The sequence below is a fragment of the Colletes gigas genome, unplaced genomic scaffold (assembly GCF_013123115.1).
Source record: "Colletes gigas isolate AHSC1104 unplaced genomic scaffold, ASM1312311v1 Colletes_gigas_Sc00009, whole genome shotgun sequence".
In the NCBI taxonomy this organism is placed as follows: Eukaryota; Metazoa; Arthropoda; class Insecta; order Hymenoptera; family Colletidae; genus Colletes; species Colletes gigas.
Window position 1 is genome coordinate 6,608,627 of NW_025106638.1, and position 15,513 is coordinate 6,624,139.

Below are 15,513 nucleotides of genomic sequence, written 5' to 3' on the forward strand. Positions count from 1 at the left end.
CATTCGGCTCTCTCGGGTGTCCACATAGAAAATGGAGTTTGAGCGAGGCAAGCGAAGCAGCTATTCGCCATCGTTGATGGGCGCACAACGACGGTTCTGAGCTGGCTGCGCCGTGTATCTTGTAACAAACGCGTATTTTTGTGCTTAATGCGAGCGATAAGTACGCCGAGGTGAGATCAAAGTCGTCTACAAAACGTACGAGGGTAAGTTTGTTCATTTAGTGTCGCATTTAAGGGAAGAAATACGGAACGAAAAGTTTGGACATTGGCGACCATCCGTTTACAGAACGCATAAACCATAATCTGCGCATGCGTGACCGCGGGAACGATAAATTTACGTTGAACGCCGTGTTCGTGATCGTAAAAACTACGCGGGACAAACGATTGGTTTGCCAGTGAAAAATTACTCTTTTCAAAATGACGAAAACAACGCGGAAGAATATATATGCGTTGCATTTTTACGCGATAATGCAATCTCAACGCTCGCGAGCAATAAAACGAACTGATTTGAAAACGAAACGTAACGTACGTTCCAACATAATGTTTTGTACATAGTCTCTATAATAATGTTGAAGTTATGTCAACTCAAGATGTTGCTTTCAAACAGTTCGTTTGATGCCTAGAATATTTATGCATGACATTTTGTGAGTATAATTCAAACGTTTTATAATATATAGTGATTTAGTTTGAACGCTCACGTTCGTTTTTTCAAATCTTTTATTTATCATAGAACTTGTCTCTTTGGATTTAGATACTAATTATGTTTAATAGTTGGTTTTCCTCCTTTCTCAGATTCTACAAAATGTCGTCTGCACAAGTGGATCGTCCTACTAAGGTGGGCCATATCAATAAGAAAGAAAATGAGAAATCAAGGAAAACATTCAACCCTTCCCATAAGAAGCACAAGCACGAAGATAGCCGTCATTTTAAGTTTGGTCGCAAACGTCTACAGAGTTTCTCCAGCAATAGTAAATTCTTTCCTCCCTACAAGCGCAGAAAGAAGGAAGGTGCCATTATCCCACCGACAAAGTTTTTACTTGGTGGTAATATATGCGATCCATTGAATTTGAACAGCATGCAAGACGAAGAAATAAATAGAGCCATGAATGCTGTTACGCCTAAATCCAGTCCCCTTCCTACACCTAAGCACAAGAAAGAGGTTATTGAAGTCATTATACCACCAAATATTTGCGATCCTTTGAATTTAAACAACTGTAACGAGAACGACAACGACGAATACGAGAAGCAACTTATTTCCCCCACGAAGAAAGGTTCTAAACGTAGAAACAGAAAGAAAAAACGAGTGTCGTCAGGTTCTGGAAAAGACGATGGAAGTGATCCAGCTGAAACCAAAACTAAAGATTGCGTTGTAACTGTCGTTATGGAACCTATGGAACAGAGTAACCCAGAAAATGTAGAGACGGAACAACAATGCGTACCATTGAACTCACCACCAGTTACTCAACTTAAGGAACCCAAACCGGAAAGCCCACAAAAGGATAAAAATAAATTACGTTTGAAAGGTTTAGAAGAATCTAAGGATAAGAGGTTACGGAAAATTGATAACAAAGATAAAATTGTAAGCCCCGTCATTCCTCAACCTGGAGCTTGGAAGCCTAGGCCACAGCATCGGCCCAGTCAGGATAAGAAAAAAAAGCAAGCGATGCCGAATTTCAGAGAGAAAGATGCACGTTATCAATATGGCAACTACAATAGGTACTATGGGTATCGTAATTCTCAGCAAGAATTGGACACAAGACTGACAGTATTTGCGCAACGCAAAGAATTATTTATTAGAAAAGATGTACTTGACATTGGGTGCAATATCGGCCACATTACTCTGTCTGTTGCAAGAGACTTTTCTGCTGACAGTGTAACCGGTATCGACATTGATCGTTCGCTCATTCAGATTGCTCGAAAGAACGTGAGACGCTACGTTAACTGTGTACAGTCTCCTGCTGGTAACAGAGATAGCGATCACCAAGATGCAAGTTTCTTCCCAATATCTATGCCAATCAATTATGGACCGATTGATATACCAGGTTTGACAAAAAATAAAAATCATAAGGGTTTTCCCTACAACGTTACCTTTGTGCAGGTACAGTATCAAATTAATAATTACAATTTATGAAACATTCAGTGTCTGAATAATCTAAATGTTTTTATTTGCAGGGTAATTATGTGCTCGAGGACGATGCTCTTTTGTGTACGGAACAACCACAGTTTGACACGATTTTGTGTTTGTCGATCACCAAGTGGATACACTTAAATTTCGGAGACGCGGGTCTCAAACAGGCTTTCAAACGTATGTATGCGCAGCTACGTCCAGGCGGAGTCTTAGTATTGGAACCTCAGGGTTGGAGTAGTTATGCCAGAAAAAAGAATCTTACGGTAAGTATCGCACGTTCGTTAAAGCGCGTTTGCCGCATAAATCTGAAAATATATTAATTCGTATGTTGCGTTTCAGGAACGAATATATAAAAATTATAAGAGTATCGACTTTCGTCCGCACAACTTTACGCAGTATTTGTTGTCTACCGAAGTTGGTTTTTCCAAATGCGAAGTGCTCTCTATTCCTCCACACCCGTCGAAAGGCTTTCAACGACCGATTCACTTGTTTACCAAAGCTGGACCGTTGCAAGAAAGTGCGGGCAATTCTGGCGCGAGTACGTCAAATCGACAAGAGAGAACGGACGAAGTGAGGAGAAAAATAGAGCGCAGACAGTACGAGGACAAACTGTTCCAAAAGGATGAGAGCAAGGAAGGAAATTTGTCAGAGATCAGTCAGCAGAGCATTGAGAGCATGAGTCAATACGAGCAACTGGAGAACGTTTACGCACCTAGCACGACTCCGTGTTACGACACGCCTGGACACAACAACGATAATCAGCCGCTGGATGCGTCGAAAATGTGTTACGTGGATGTCAACATCGAGGTCGAGAAAATGGAATCAAAGAGTCTGGACGCCTCGGATAAACAGAGCAATCAACGAAGCAACGAGTCGACGTCGCGGAAACGAAGCATGGACACAGTGGCGGATGACGCATGCAATACAGATGCGAAAAGGGTGAAAAGATTGAACGAAATATCTGCATCGAAAACGGTCAGGAACGAGAAAGGAAGAACGGAGAAAGCCAAGACGAAGGAAACGCCTCGTGGTTCGATTTCTGTGAACGAAAGTGAAACAAGATTGGAGGAGGAGCAGCTAAGAAACGAGAAGGATTTGAGTAACGTCGTTGAAAAGAAGTCGAGTTCCGTAGACACCGCGAAGGACGAATCAAACTCGAGGACCGAGGCGCAGGGAGAACAGAAAAACAGATCGAGGAGTCCGTGCAAAACAGAGGAAACAGAGACGCAACGTTGCAAACTGACCTCGGACAACACGTAAACAGTTATTCTCGACGCTCTCTGCGTAGAAAACAAGCGGTGCTATCATACAGACTCGTGCTGTTTGGTTATCCAATTACTTGGCCAACCTTTTCTGTTCTTTCTTTTTATCTGCCCTTCCATTCGCTGATTTTCACGTAAACATCCCAAGAATCGATTGCTTTCTTTCCGTACGAGGGGCGAGGAGAGATCCATTCGCGACAAGAATCGTTTAGAAATCTCGGCAGTAGACGCGAATTATTGCGATAGAGGAACGTTGTAAGTGATTTTGGCGACGACGAGGACGATAGACGAACCAAGAGACTCGATAAGTTTTTCATCGTGTACACGAATGGACGAAAGAAATATTCTATTCGCGAGGTTTCCTCGCCTTTTTTTTTAGATTTCGATTACAGTTCCGCAGTTCCGTTTATTCGTTTCGTTTCTTTATTGTTTTCTTTTTTAAGGACTTTTAGTTACTCCCAGTTATGCTGAGTAAATGGATAGACGTCTCTTTAGAATACCTGGTGAGAGTTTCAGTGTATTTGTATTGGCACGTCTGAAATCGATCTCGGGTAAAAGGGAGACCGTAATCGGAATAAAATCAAGTGGTCTCCTGCCAGCGCTCGCTCTATGTCTCTCGAATGCAGTAGACGATGGGAACATTGAACAAAGTGGAAAGATGAAGCGGAGTGGGGGTTCGGAGGACATGGAGGTGTTCTCGATTGACCAATATATTCTGCCACGAGTTGCAGAGAAGATTGGAGAGGAGGGGGTATCTGTATGGAATTGGGGGGATGATCCTTGGATGACTTTGAGCGGCTGGTTGAGGTTAGTCCGACTACTTGTGTTACGTGTGATGCAACGTGATACTCCGTTGGAGATACGAATCGCTTTACATAAATGATAAAGTTTATTTTCGTTGTTTTTAGTACTCGATAAGAACTTTTAATGAGAATAATATTTTGCACGGCTGTAAGAATAAAATCTCACTACTTTATCGTGCTACGTTTCGATTATAGTAGTTGGTCCTTAAAATTAAATGTCGTTGGTGACTGGTACGAGTTAAACATAACGGAGGAATTAATAATAGAAACTTGCAATAATGATAGCCTAGCGACTTTTAATAAATGACATTTGTATCGTGGATCAAATCAACGCGTTTCGTGATGGACCTATTTTTTTGTGTCCTTCGGATCACGCCGCGTGGGTCGTATACGCCTCACGCATCGAGAGTAACAGTTTTAGTTATGCCATGTGACTTATGGTATTTATAAAACTGCAAAAATCATTATGAAGACACGGGTGTAACGTTCAAGATTCGCTATAGAATAAAGCAAAAATTTGAAAGTCGAGGAAAGAAGAATATTTTGATTTAATATAAATTACACTTTTTACTTCTAATATTTTAAGACGTAGTTAACATTTTTGTAAATTTGTATCGTACCGCCAATTATATCTTTAGTCTCAAGGTTTCCGCTTGAAAACGACTAACCGTCATAATTTAAACGTTGCACGTTAAACAAGCTTTGTTTTTGCAACCATAGAAAATATTATTTTTATACGAATCGTTTTATACAGCACGAATATGGCGTCGGCAAGTATTCATAGCGCTGCGGTGAAACGAAGGGCATGAGCGAAACAAATTCTAAGTACCGTGCCTAATCGAAAACATTTTGCATTTTATGCTGCAGCACGCCCATGCCCCCGTCCCCCCTATCCGAGTATATTTAACGAGTTAGTCGACGAAAGACTGACTTCGTTTTTGGCTTCACCGTGTCTTTCGATGTAAAAAGGAAAAAAAAAACGATGAAAAGAAGAGGAGCAAGGGGCGCGCGAGAAACGACGCCAACAGAGCGAAGACGAACAATTCAGGTTGTGCTTCGGAAAACTCGAAAACTGATTTGTGCTCGCGGTCGTGTAATCGTTGCCATACTCGTCTTTTCTGTACAGAAGAAGCGCAGCGAGAGACGGCCAGCACTCGACAGTTCATTTCGTGACTCATTCTGTGTTGGATGTAGAAAGAAAACGGAAACGAAATAGAAACGCAGCAATGCCTTAAACGATGCGCCGTCGCGTTGAAAGTCGACGATGAACACCTTTCAAGGCTCGACTCCGACTGTGTTCAGGAATCAGCGGTTGTTTTTGTTTTTTTTTGTCGGGGAAACACGCCGTGAGTGCAGCTTATTTTGCAGTGATCCGGAAACAATTAGGTACGCGAACGGGAATCACGTTTTTACGGTTAATGAAATTTGTACATTTTTATAGTTTTCGTTACGTTTTCGGGATAGCGTTACTGGAGATATTTTCACGAATTAAGATCGATTTATATTTTATCAGTTCAGGCATGTTTCGTATTCGACGAATACAGTCGATGGAAACAAGACCCGATTGTTTTCGTTGGAAACGAAGCGTGCCCGAACGGACAATATACGTTGACCTTTAGGGGGCTTCGCTATCATCTTACAAGGCATTGTTTTACTCCCTCGAATTCCCCGAACGAGACACAAGGATGCCCGAACGTTGTCTTTTTTTTTTCTTTCTATTCGTTCGTTCGATGACGCGGAGCAAAGAGAGCGGGAGAAAATGCGAGAATGAGAGCGAAAGAGTATTGTATAGAAAGGCGAACTAATCGGTCGGAGACGTTAGACTGTAGACCTGTAAATTTCTGTAATTTTAGACGACCCGAGCGTATTGTTTCATATAGTTGTTATTTATTTATAGAGAGATTGAGTGAGAAACGGAAATCGTGAAAAGCCGAGATCCCAGAGTTGGTTTGCGACGAAACAACCCGGACGAGATGTCAGACTTGCCCGAAAGTATTATTGTATCGTGGAACATTACTCGTTGCGCAGTTGTGGCTCGTGCGTACGAGGACCGAGAGCATCTTTGACGATAGATTTACGGAAACGATCGCACATATTTCTTATTCAAACGTCGACGGTTCCTTTAATTATTATATTATATTGATTCAGTGTTTTTACATTTTCGTATCGATTTTAATACGGTCCTTAATTCTTCTGAATCCGTATTCTTTTAAAGTGGAACATATTTTCATATCGTTGCATCGATTAAATACAACAAGAATTACTAACGAATAATATTTGTAGGTTCTTCTGCGACTTTAAATATGGAATGTGAGATCCGTAAATCTAGCGTTGAACGATTGTGCGAAAAGTTCCTCGGAGAGTGACGATAACGAAAGAATAGAGAGGAGGGAAAGAAAATGGCGTAAGCTTCTGGAAAGCGCGCGTACAGACGGCTTTCCTCATCGTATTATCTAGTCTGTGTGCATCACGGAGAAAGAATGGAATGATCATGGCGACGGTCGCGCTCGTTTGCTCGACCGAGCATGGGGAATTTTTTTTCTCGATTCAGAATTCTACCTTACTCCCGGGAAACGTTTCCGTTTTAGCGTGTATCGTGCGTAATTTTTTGCGTTTACAGCGAGTCCTCCGTTCACGCGATTCGTTTTTGGAGATTTTTGCGCAAATTGTACAGGATGGTGTAAAAATCGCGACCGGTTTTACTTATTGATGAAAATTCATAGTAAATTTGACCGCTCTCTTTCGAGTAAATAATTTTCGAAATAAAATTCAATAATTTTACTGTATAAATTTTTCGCGATTACAAATATTTCCAACCTTTTCGCACCACTCTGTACGAATACGATATATTGCTGAGAGAAAGAAAGATCAAACTCAGGTTAACGCATTGAATATCCGTACCTAGAATCATGAATGCAACTCAAATAATAGCAATAAATATTCTACCGTCTTTTTTAAGTACTATACATAATCTTGTGATGTAGTTACATATTTTAGATTTAACAAATCTTTCAGATTACGGGTACGTGCGATATTCGTTCTGTATTCAGACAATCTAATGTTTTCGGTTCTCATGCACTGTTTTTACGTTTGATCCGATACTATAACAATTGCTACCAACATTGATCTTTCTTTCCCTTTACAGCAATTTTACTGATCTCTGTAAAAGTAAATTATTGTTAAACAGATTTACGTGTACTCCCATATAAAAAGACAAATTACAAACGGTATTCAATATGTAAATACATATAAAATATGTACAAGTACATAAATGGGAATGTAATTAAGTAACTCGAGGACTCGCTATACTTCTTTGTACGCCTTTGTTATTATGCTGCGACAAAATTAGCGGACTATCGGTTTACGACGCGATTAGGCGCGCCAGAAGTCGACTAAGAATCGAAGAAAACATGATAAGAGACCCTGTTTGGCCGCGATACTCGAGTTAGTGTTCTTTTTCAACGGCCACCGACGCGGCACAATAACGTTTAAAAGACTGTTTCAGTATTCGTGGCTTTTCTTTGTCATCTGAGCCCGTTTCTTCGTTTGGATCGTCGCGCACGGCAAACGTCGAACCGAAAATACGACCCGACGCGTTTCGAGGAAAGAGAATTAGGTTTTAAAGGTTTCAGAGCGACGACGGAATAGCACAAATCGACTCCGGGCGCGATCACTTTTTCACGTTGTGTTTTTGAGAGAACGAGAACAAGATGAACCACTTAGACGCTTACCAGGAACACTCATAGTGTAAAAATCAGATTAATAATAAAGAATTGCTTTGAGTCACCAATTTGTGTTTTGCATTTATCAGGCTGCCTACGCGTCGCGAACCCATGGAAACAATTATGCGTATGTAGATGAATTGCGTGGACTTGTAAAAATAACAAGGTACGTAAATACGAATCATATTTGAAATTAGAGAAACGACACATTAATGGTATATTTTTTTTTGTTAACGTTTCATCTTCTATGTATTTTTCTGCTTTAATTACAGACTTCCCGAAAAGAATATTATCTGAAAATATCATAAGGAAAACGATGGAATATCAATTTGAATTTTTTTAAATGAAATTATAAATGCAAATTGCTCGTAAACTATCCACTGTATAGAAAAATTATTCAAATTAATTAACAATAATTTGACGTGATTGGTTTCCCTGTAGGTGGACGCGTAGCGGTTGTACGACGGTGATATACGTTTTTGTATTGTAAAATAGAATCGCGTAACTTTGGAAGCATTAATGGATGCCGATGGATGTTTATTTTTAAGTTACAGCCATTTTTATATTTCCGGAACATACAACTGCCCACTTACACCGGGTGTATCCTAATATGTGCGACCCACTTTGGCTTAAGGATACAAAAACAATGGGAAAACTTGATACGAACGTGTTCTCTGCTTGACCTCGTTCCCAAGTTATGACCATTTTTGTACCATCGTATTGTGAGATGGTTTACCTTTATAGGAGGTGCTAGAAATGGTCATCTTCGACTCGAATGTAATCCTGCGGTCGTTGTGAAACAGAGTTTCCTAATCTTGCAAATATTTCAAGCAACACAACTTGTAGATCTTGTTGCAGACCGTATGCCCGAGCGAAGCAAATTTTATTCGTTAGTAACGAATCGTTACATACACGAATGCATGTAATATCCGTTGACGCTAAAAATATTCTTGCATGAACGATTTTGTTTACGCAAAAGAATTTGTTAAGAAATTTATGTTTTCGTAGTGGGCGCTTGAGTCGACGATATTAATAGTTTCGGTAGAAAGAGCAATATTACTGTGTTTTGTCCTAGATTTGCTAGTCGGGCTCATCAATAACATCTAGCGTATCCTGTCTTAGACGTGACGCTATTATGCTATTTCTATTCATGCAGTTCGTTGTATTGCAAATCCTCGATCGCACGAACGCCAAGCGTTAACGCTTTAGAACTTTTTCAAAATAGTTAAATCAACCGTGAAATCTAGAGATACACCGCGAACTATCTGGTACCACAAATGCTATAATAGAAGCTGGGTAGCAAGCAATAAAATTTGAATGCGACTACGAGATTGACTTTGACTTTTATGGAGGAAAGTTTGGTGACAGAGATCGAACTATCGTGTATCTAATGTGCAGTATTTATTATAGTAAGATAGCTTCTCTACACTGTTACGACATCGCGCTAAAGATTACGGGAGGGGGGGATCGTTTGATTCCATTTCGTATTTTTTTTTTTTTTTTCAGAGCGCATCGAAGACCAAAATTCAGTCCTGCTCGCTATCGTGACGCGTCGACGTTTCACGATCTATTACAGAATACAATTAATCCATTTGCATCAACGATACACGTCTACGATATTTGTACATTACCAAGCGACCAAAAAGTTTCCTCTACGATTCCTCGAAAAAGATAATACTCTGTACACCTCCAGGGGCAACAAGAGCTAAATAGAAGTTGGGGCGATGCGAATGACTTAATAACAAATTATTCGCGCACTGACGTATAAACGCGCGGGCGCTAATGGGGCCGTGTGTCAACGGTCGAGATCTGGTATCAATTATTGATAAATATATCGTATCGGTCGTTTTTCTTTTACAAACTTACAGCGTAGAACGTAAAAAAGGGTTCTAGCGCGCGTGTCGACAAAGTTCGAAGTACAGTGGCTCGCGAAAGTATACGAACGCTCGCTGTCGACGCTTTAAATATAACAAATACGTGCATATAGTTGTCGTTTAAAGTTTTAATAGCGAGCGTTTGGATATTTCGGTGGAAAATCAATTGGCCTGCGACGGTCACCGACAAACATTTACGCATTCCCCGTCTCTAGCGTGACGTCAAAGCGGGGATAACCTCTCTTTTTATCGGACCTTCGAACACGCGTTTGAGTTCGGCGACAACAGCAGGAGTGGAGGAGGAAGGAGAGTGACCTTGACCAGCCAATTGATTTCGCGCCGAATCGCGCGACGTAGCTCGCAGGTGAGGTTAGTTCTAGAAACCGCGCGGATCGGATTCGTAGCAAATTTCATTCGCGAGTAAAAATGTTACGAGCTCGAATATTGGTTTAAAGAATTCGTCGATACGTTCTGGTCTGCAAATGAATTTGTTCAACTTCGAAAGCTAGTTTACGAACGATTTGAAAGAGAATTTTTTTTTTTATCAGTTTACAGCGAATAAAATTTGCCCCGATGCGGGCCGCGCGATTGAAATTTCGAACTCGACGCCTTGGCAGTGACGATCCCGTGCTTTACGGCGGCTAACAACGGACGAATCGTGTCATCGTTTGCATCTACGACTATGTATATATTTATTCATTTCATATAATAATATAATCGCGTAAACTCTGTATACTCTATATACTTCCGTTTGTTTTTTTTTTCCTCTAGAAACGGATGTGTGAACGAGGGAGGACCGACGGAGAGGCGCGTTGACCCGCAACAGCATATTCTCTAAAATCTTCGAAACGACGAAGAGCGAACAATTATGGATCGTCGCACGGTGGTCCGAATCGAGTCTCTCGAAAATCAAATTTCTCGTATCGATACTCGTTGAACTTGTATTTATAAATATCCATCGATCTTGGCGATTAAAAAATTAAGGAAATTGTATATTTTTGCAGTGGAGAAGAATGTCGCCAAAAAGTTCGATCCGGTCCACTCTGCGTCGTGTCCCGATACGGGGAAGAAAAAGGGGGTGCGAATTATTTTTTTGTTTTAATTTTTTTTGATTTTCTTTTTAAGTATTTGTTACCTCCCGGGGTTGGTTCGCATCTATTTTCGTCGCTTAAGATCTACCAAGGGGCGCCAGCGCCCCGATCGCACGCTCCTGAACGTGCACGTTGTTTTATTTTTCTCTTTATTACTACGGACACGCGTCGTTCGCGCGTGTGGCTATTTCGTACTGTTTGTTGTACGTACTGCAACATTGTGGCCCCGATAACGTGTTATCGTTAGCGGGTTCGTTATCTCCCGAACGCGTGCGCCAGAGAAATGGCAGCGCAACAAAACGGTTTGGAAGATGGAGAAAGTGAAAATGGATCCTCCGCCTGCTCGGTTTATTTTTCTCGCCGATCGAATCTTCGGCCCCCGAACCGTTATCGAAGATTTGTTTAACGCATTAACTTATTAGCGACTGGAAACGAGATTTCTCTTATATCCAAACAAAAAAGAATTTCTGTTTTGATCAAGTATTTTGGAATTTTGAGAAAATTGATTTCTTTTTTTATTCTATTTTTTGAGAGTCTTGAAAAATATTTGTAATCTTTTACATCTACTCACTGCGAGTCGCAGCGTTAATAAAATTCTCATTAGCAGATCTTATCTTGCCCAGGTGAAAACAGTATATGTAATTACTTTATCGGTCCGGATCATCGTATCGCTTTCACGGTCTCGGGGGACGAATACAGTGGGGTATTTGTACCGGAAGAAAGTCGTTTTTTGTACCCTCGTAAATTTAACAAAGTTAATCAGTTAAATTGAACAAAGCTTTTCGAATCGTGTTTATTTTCTATTTTACTAATTTAACAAAATTAGATACAAATGTATTAATTCCAGGAATTTTTTTATTAGGATGCAAATACCCCACCAATGGCGGATTAACACCGTGCGAAATCGACTCGAAAACTTCAAAAACGTCCTGTCTTCGGAACGATACACCGGCACGTGGCGCGGTGCTACAACAACGAGCGCCAAACAGTTCCCAAAGCGCTTCTAAATTGGTTTCTAGTACCGACTATGGTACGTTGTTGAAAACCCCCATCGGGAATCTCAGGATTATTAAAATGTTTCACCGGAACGTCGTTCAACGATTAGATAAACGTTCGTTCGATCGGTGTAGGTATTAAAAACTCGCGACTGAATGTCGTCGCGAGGGGACGGATTGAAGGTTCCGGAATCAGACCTTCGAAAGTATGGAAAAGTGTCTGAACGGTCGAGGAGTATAGATTACTTCCGTTTATTCGTCGACCAATTCCCAAAGCATCAGCGCAGCGTCGGTTCCACCGACGGTGACCACGTTCTGATCGTTGTAAAGGAATCTGGCGCAAGCCACCAACGAGCTGTACACCTTCTCCTCGACGTACTCGGCCTTCGCGCTGGTACACGGGTACCTGAACAGCCTCAGGTAGCCCTCCGCGTCACCGCTGACCAACATGTCGTGCGCCGCCGATCTGCTCGACGTCGTTAGAACCGTCGTCAGCGGGTAGTAACGATTATTCCACATACCTGGGAACAAAGAGGTTGTTGACAATGTATCCATTGTTTTCTGTGTCCCGCAAGGCCTTGAAATCTCGTGCAAGAAAGAAACTGAGATGAAAATTGAATCGAAAGTGTTTCTATGCTTGAACGTGCTCCTTGAAAGAGTGCAATTGCATCCTGAATTTGTCTGTACAGCTGTGGCGTCACCTCCCGTACTCGCCACCAGAGGGCTACGCTCTTGTCTCTCTCGCAAGTGCATGAGTAACTCTTCCGTTCCTATAACATATACGCTTCTCGATCGACTACACACTACTCCGTCGTCTAAGGCAGGGCCTACTAGGAAGCCTTACTTATTGACGAGCCCACTAGCAGACCCGTGACGAAACTTCCCCCACTAGTAAAGCGCGCCACACAACGATTAACAAGGAAGATTTAATTGTAACTAAAGTCTGTACTCACCAGAGACCATGTAGCCAACCATACAATTGTGAGTGTACCATTTCACGTCCTTCATCACCAACGGACTCTTCTCCGACGACAAGGCCTTCACGTCCCCTGTGAAGGATGATACTGTTATGTTTACCGTACAATTAAAGGGAGCAGTTGCATCGTAAAAGCTGAGAAAGTTACAGAAAACTAGGTCGTAATCCTGAGTGACGGTCTGAAGGAATCTGCTGTCCGAGCTCCAGTCGAGTTGCACCAATGGCTGTGTTCCGCGTATCTTGTTGCTCTTCTTGTACGAGAATCCGTCTCTGGACACTCTGAAAAGGTACACGCTACCGTTCTGCGAGCCCATCGCTACTATTTCTCCGGCTGTTCAACAGACAAAAAACAGAAAATGAGATATCGCCGACCAAACATTGTCCTCTTATGTACATATTTACAGTGTTTTATTGAACTTAAGATTACTAAGAAGTTTTGCTGAGTCCTTGTTAATGGTTTCTTACTGGGATTGTAGCCGATGCACGATAACGGCGATCCACAAACTCTGAGGGTTGCTACGGCGGTGCCGGTGTCCGCCGCGAGAACAAGGAGATGACCCTCCGAGGATCCAGCAGCAAGAGCCACTCCGAATGGATGGAACGCTATGCAGATGCACTCGAAACCCACCTGGAGAACCAGAATATCCAATTGGAATAATGATTCAAAGGACAGTTTTAAAAAATCTATTAAAAATCGACTGGTATATGGTATAAATCTAAAAGGACTTCTAAGGGTAACGAGTTTCGCACCTGCGTCGTCCACAAAAGTTTGTGTCTTCGCCATAGGGCAATGTTCTTGTCATGACCCGCCGTGGCAAAGACTTCGTCGTCAGGGTGGACCGCCAGTCCCCACAACTGCCTACCATGACCAAACACGACTTGATTGAATCTTCTCTGAAGCGATCCTTCCAATATATTGTTCCTCGTGGTGCCAACATATATGTTCCCATCGTTTCTTCCGGGCCGCTGGGGATAAATGCTACGGACTCCTCCCACTGCTTCCGGTAGCTGGAAGACCAGAGAAGAAACTTGAGAAAATATCTCAAGGACACTTGTATTATTTGAATAAGAATTTTTTCCATTTCTAGCGGCAAAATGGCGGCGATGCCCACCTTTGTGTCGGTGATGCGTTTGTAATTTTGCAGAGAGTCCCACGCGGCGATTTTGCGATCTTTTTCTCCGCCAGAGAGTAATGTACCCTCCGATAGCATAACCAGCGAACTGATGCCCTTGTTGTGCGCCTCGAACTCCATTCGAACGAAATAGGCTCCGTCCGCGTCTACGGAGTAAACGGTGATGAAACCGTCGCTGTCCGCGGTCACGACGTCGCCATCTTGCTCGAACTGAATGCTCGTTACGTGGGTGCGCGATGGCTTTGACAGAAAAGAATCATATTTAATTGAAAATATTCGCCTTTTTAATTACTCTGTAATTTATTTGATGGTTTATCGGTATCCTTTATGATAGATAATAGAAATAGAAAATTGTAGCATATCCTAATCGACTGGCCATACTGAACTGATACTCCTTTGGTGCTTACAGGCTTAATGATGTCCGTTCGTTCGAAGAAACCGTCCTTTCGCCGGTTCCAGAAAGTCAGGTGTCCTCGACCATGCGTTATTAAAAGATTATCGTCGAGGGGGTGGAACGCAGCACCGGTCAAGTCTTCTTGCATAGTCTGTCATAGAAAAAATAGTATACTTTAGAATCGTTTCGATTCTTTAGTGGAAAATTTTTAGAATTGTTTTCTTATGCATTTTAAAAAATTCTGTCCATCTTTGATGTAGGTATAAAATTTACCGCCACTTTGCCCAGCAAATGGCCCCACTGCCACTGCCACACGGAGAGTATCGCTTCCCTTCCAGCGTCGACAGCCAACACGTAGCTACCCCCGTTCTGTACGCAAGAACAAACAAAAGTTACACGCTTTCGGTTTTGTACAGTGTCTTAAAACGCACGTCCGATCCTATTACCCAACTCTTGATTCTCTTGTGTCTTTAAAACACTGATACTTGTAAAAATGATTCAAGTACAGAAGTTAACAGTATATCCCCTTTCTCTAGGGACGTCATTTAGATATAACGGTAGAACTGTTCTTGTTTTTTAATGGATGATGTTGCAAATTAAATATTGCAAATTACATTTTTTAGAGGAACGTCTATACTTTTCAGTTTATAAATAATATTATGTCGTAATAGTCAATTACACGATATTTTTTCAACGATTGCTTTTAGGTCGAATAGCAGTCTGAATGCGATTCAAAAAGAATGTCTCACCAGCTGCGAGAACGCCAACGCTGAGACGCCCATCTGGAACTCAGTCATCCCGAACACGTAAAGTGTGAGAAGAGTCTCTGTCGACCATATGCGAACGTGCGGTTGCGCCTTTCTGTGTCTGCCAGCTTTTTGCCCGGACGCGACCAGCTCTCTGCTCGGGTGAACCTGTGGACGAACACATTGAACAATTCAACTTACTTTCGAACCGTCTTGCACGAGAAATATGTAGGCTATAAAGCAGCAGCGTTTCAACGACGCCCCATAAAAAAACAAACTCAACATATCATAGTGACTAGACTGGGGATATTTATGTAAATTCATATTTTTATTAGCAGAATTAATGAAATGGAAGCTTTGTAGAGGGTTATTTTACGTAAACATCCGGGG

The 15,513-nt window shown here is 41.7% G+C and overlaps 2 protein-coding genes across 9 annotated transcripts in view; one reads left to right on the forward strand and one right to left on the reverse strand.

The window, feature by feature from the left end:
- Positions 1-74: 74 nt before the first annotated feature.
- Positions 75-15,155, forward strand: LOC122397552 (7SK snRNA methylphosphate capping enzyme-like). 8 transcript variants are annotated; one of them, XR_006259126.1, is made up of 6 exons: positions 75-203; positions 792-2,097; positions 2,172-2,390; positions 2,467-5,578; positions 6,090-8,080; positions 15,085-15,155. XR_006259126.1 is itself a non-coding variant. In XM_043396791.1 (4 exons), exons 2-4 carry the CDS (start codon positions 802-804, stop codon positions 3,385-3,387), a joined length of 2,436 nt encoding a protein of 811 aa, XP_043252726.1. In that variant the 5' UTR covers positions 75-203; positions 792-801; the 3' UTR covers positions 3,388-5,810. The 8 variants fall into 8 exon arrangements, 1 of the variants encoding a protein (XP_043252726.1); XR_006259125.1 differs by lacking the exon at positions 15,085-15,155 and adding an exon at positions 14,393-14,582; XR_006259131.1 differs by lacking the exon at positions 15,085-15,155 and adding an exon at positions 14,393-14,581 and having other exon boundaries at positions 2,467-4,196.
- LOC122397551 (echinoderm microtubule-associated protein-like CG42247) overlaps positions 8,956-15,513 on the reverse strand; it is a 29,232-nt gene continuing 22,674 nt past the window's right edge. The window contains exons 8-16 of the mRNA XM_043396790.1: positions 15,127-15,291; positions 14,651-14,746; positions 14,391-14,528; positions 13,963-14,223; positions 13,601-13,858; positions 13,316-13,478; positions 12,999-13,181; positions 12,828-12,923; positions 8,956-12,395 (exon numbers count right to left, since the gene is read on the reverse strand). Of these exons, the coding sequence (XP_043252725.1) occupies positions 12,127-12,395; positions 12,828-12,923; positions 12,999-13,181; positions 13,316-13,478; positions 13,601-13,858; positions 13,963-14,223; positions 14,391-14,528; positions 14,651-14,746; positions 15,127-15,291 (1,629 nt within the window). The 3' untranslated portion in view covers positions 8,956-12,126. The remainder of the gene's footprint in view (positions 12,396-12,827; positions 12,924-12,998; positions 13,182-13,315; positions 13,479-13,600; positions 13,859-13,962; positions 14,224-14,390; positions 14,529-14,650; positions 14,747-15,126; positions 15,292-15,513) is intronic.

Bases quoted from the DNA above. Each gene is read 5' to 3' on its own strand.
- LOC122397552 (XM_043396791.1), top strand. From the start codon at position 802: ATGTCGTCTGCACAAGTGGATCGTCCTACTAAGGTGGGCCATATCAAT. The intron at 2,098-2,171 runs GTACAGTATCAA...TTTTATTTGCAG, and splicing joins ACAACGTTACCTTTGTGCAG to GGTAATTATGTGCTCGAGGA. The intron at 2,391-2,466 runs GTAAGTATCGCA...GTTGCGTTTCAG, and splicing joins CCAGAAAAAAGAATCTTACG to GAACGAATATATAAAAATTA.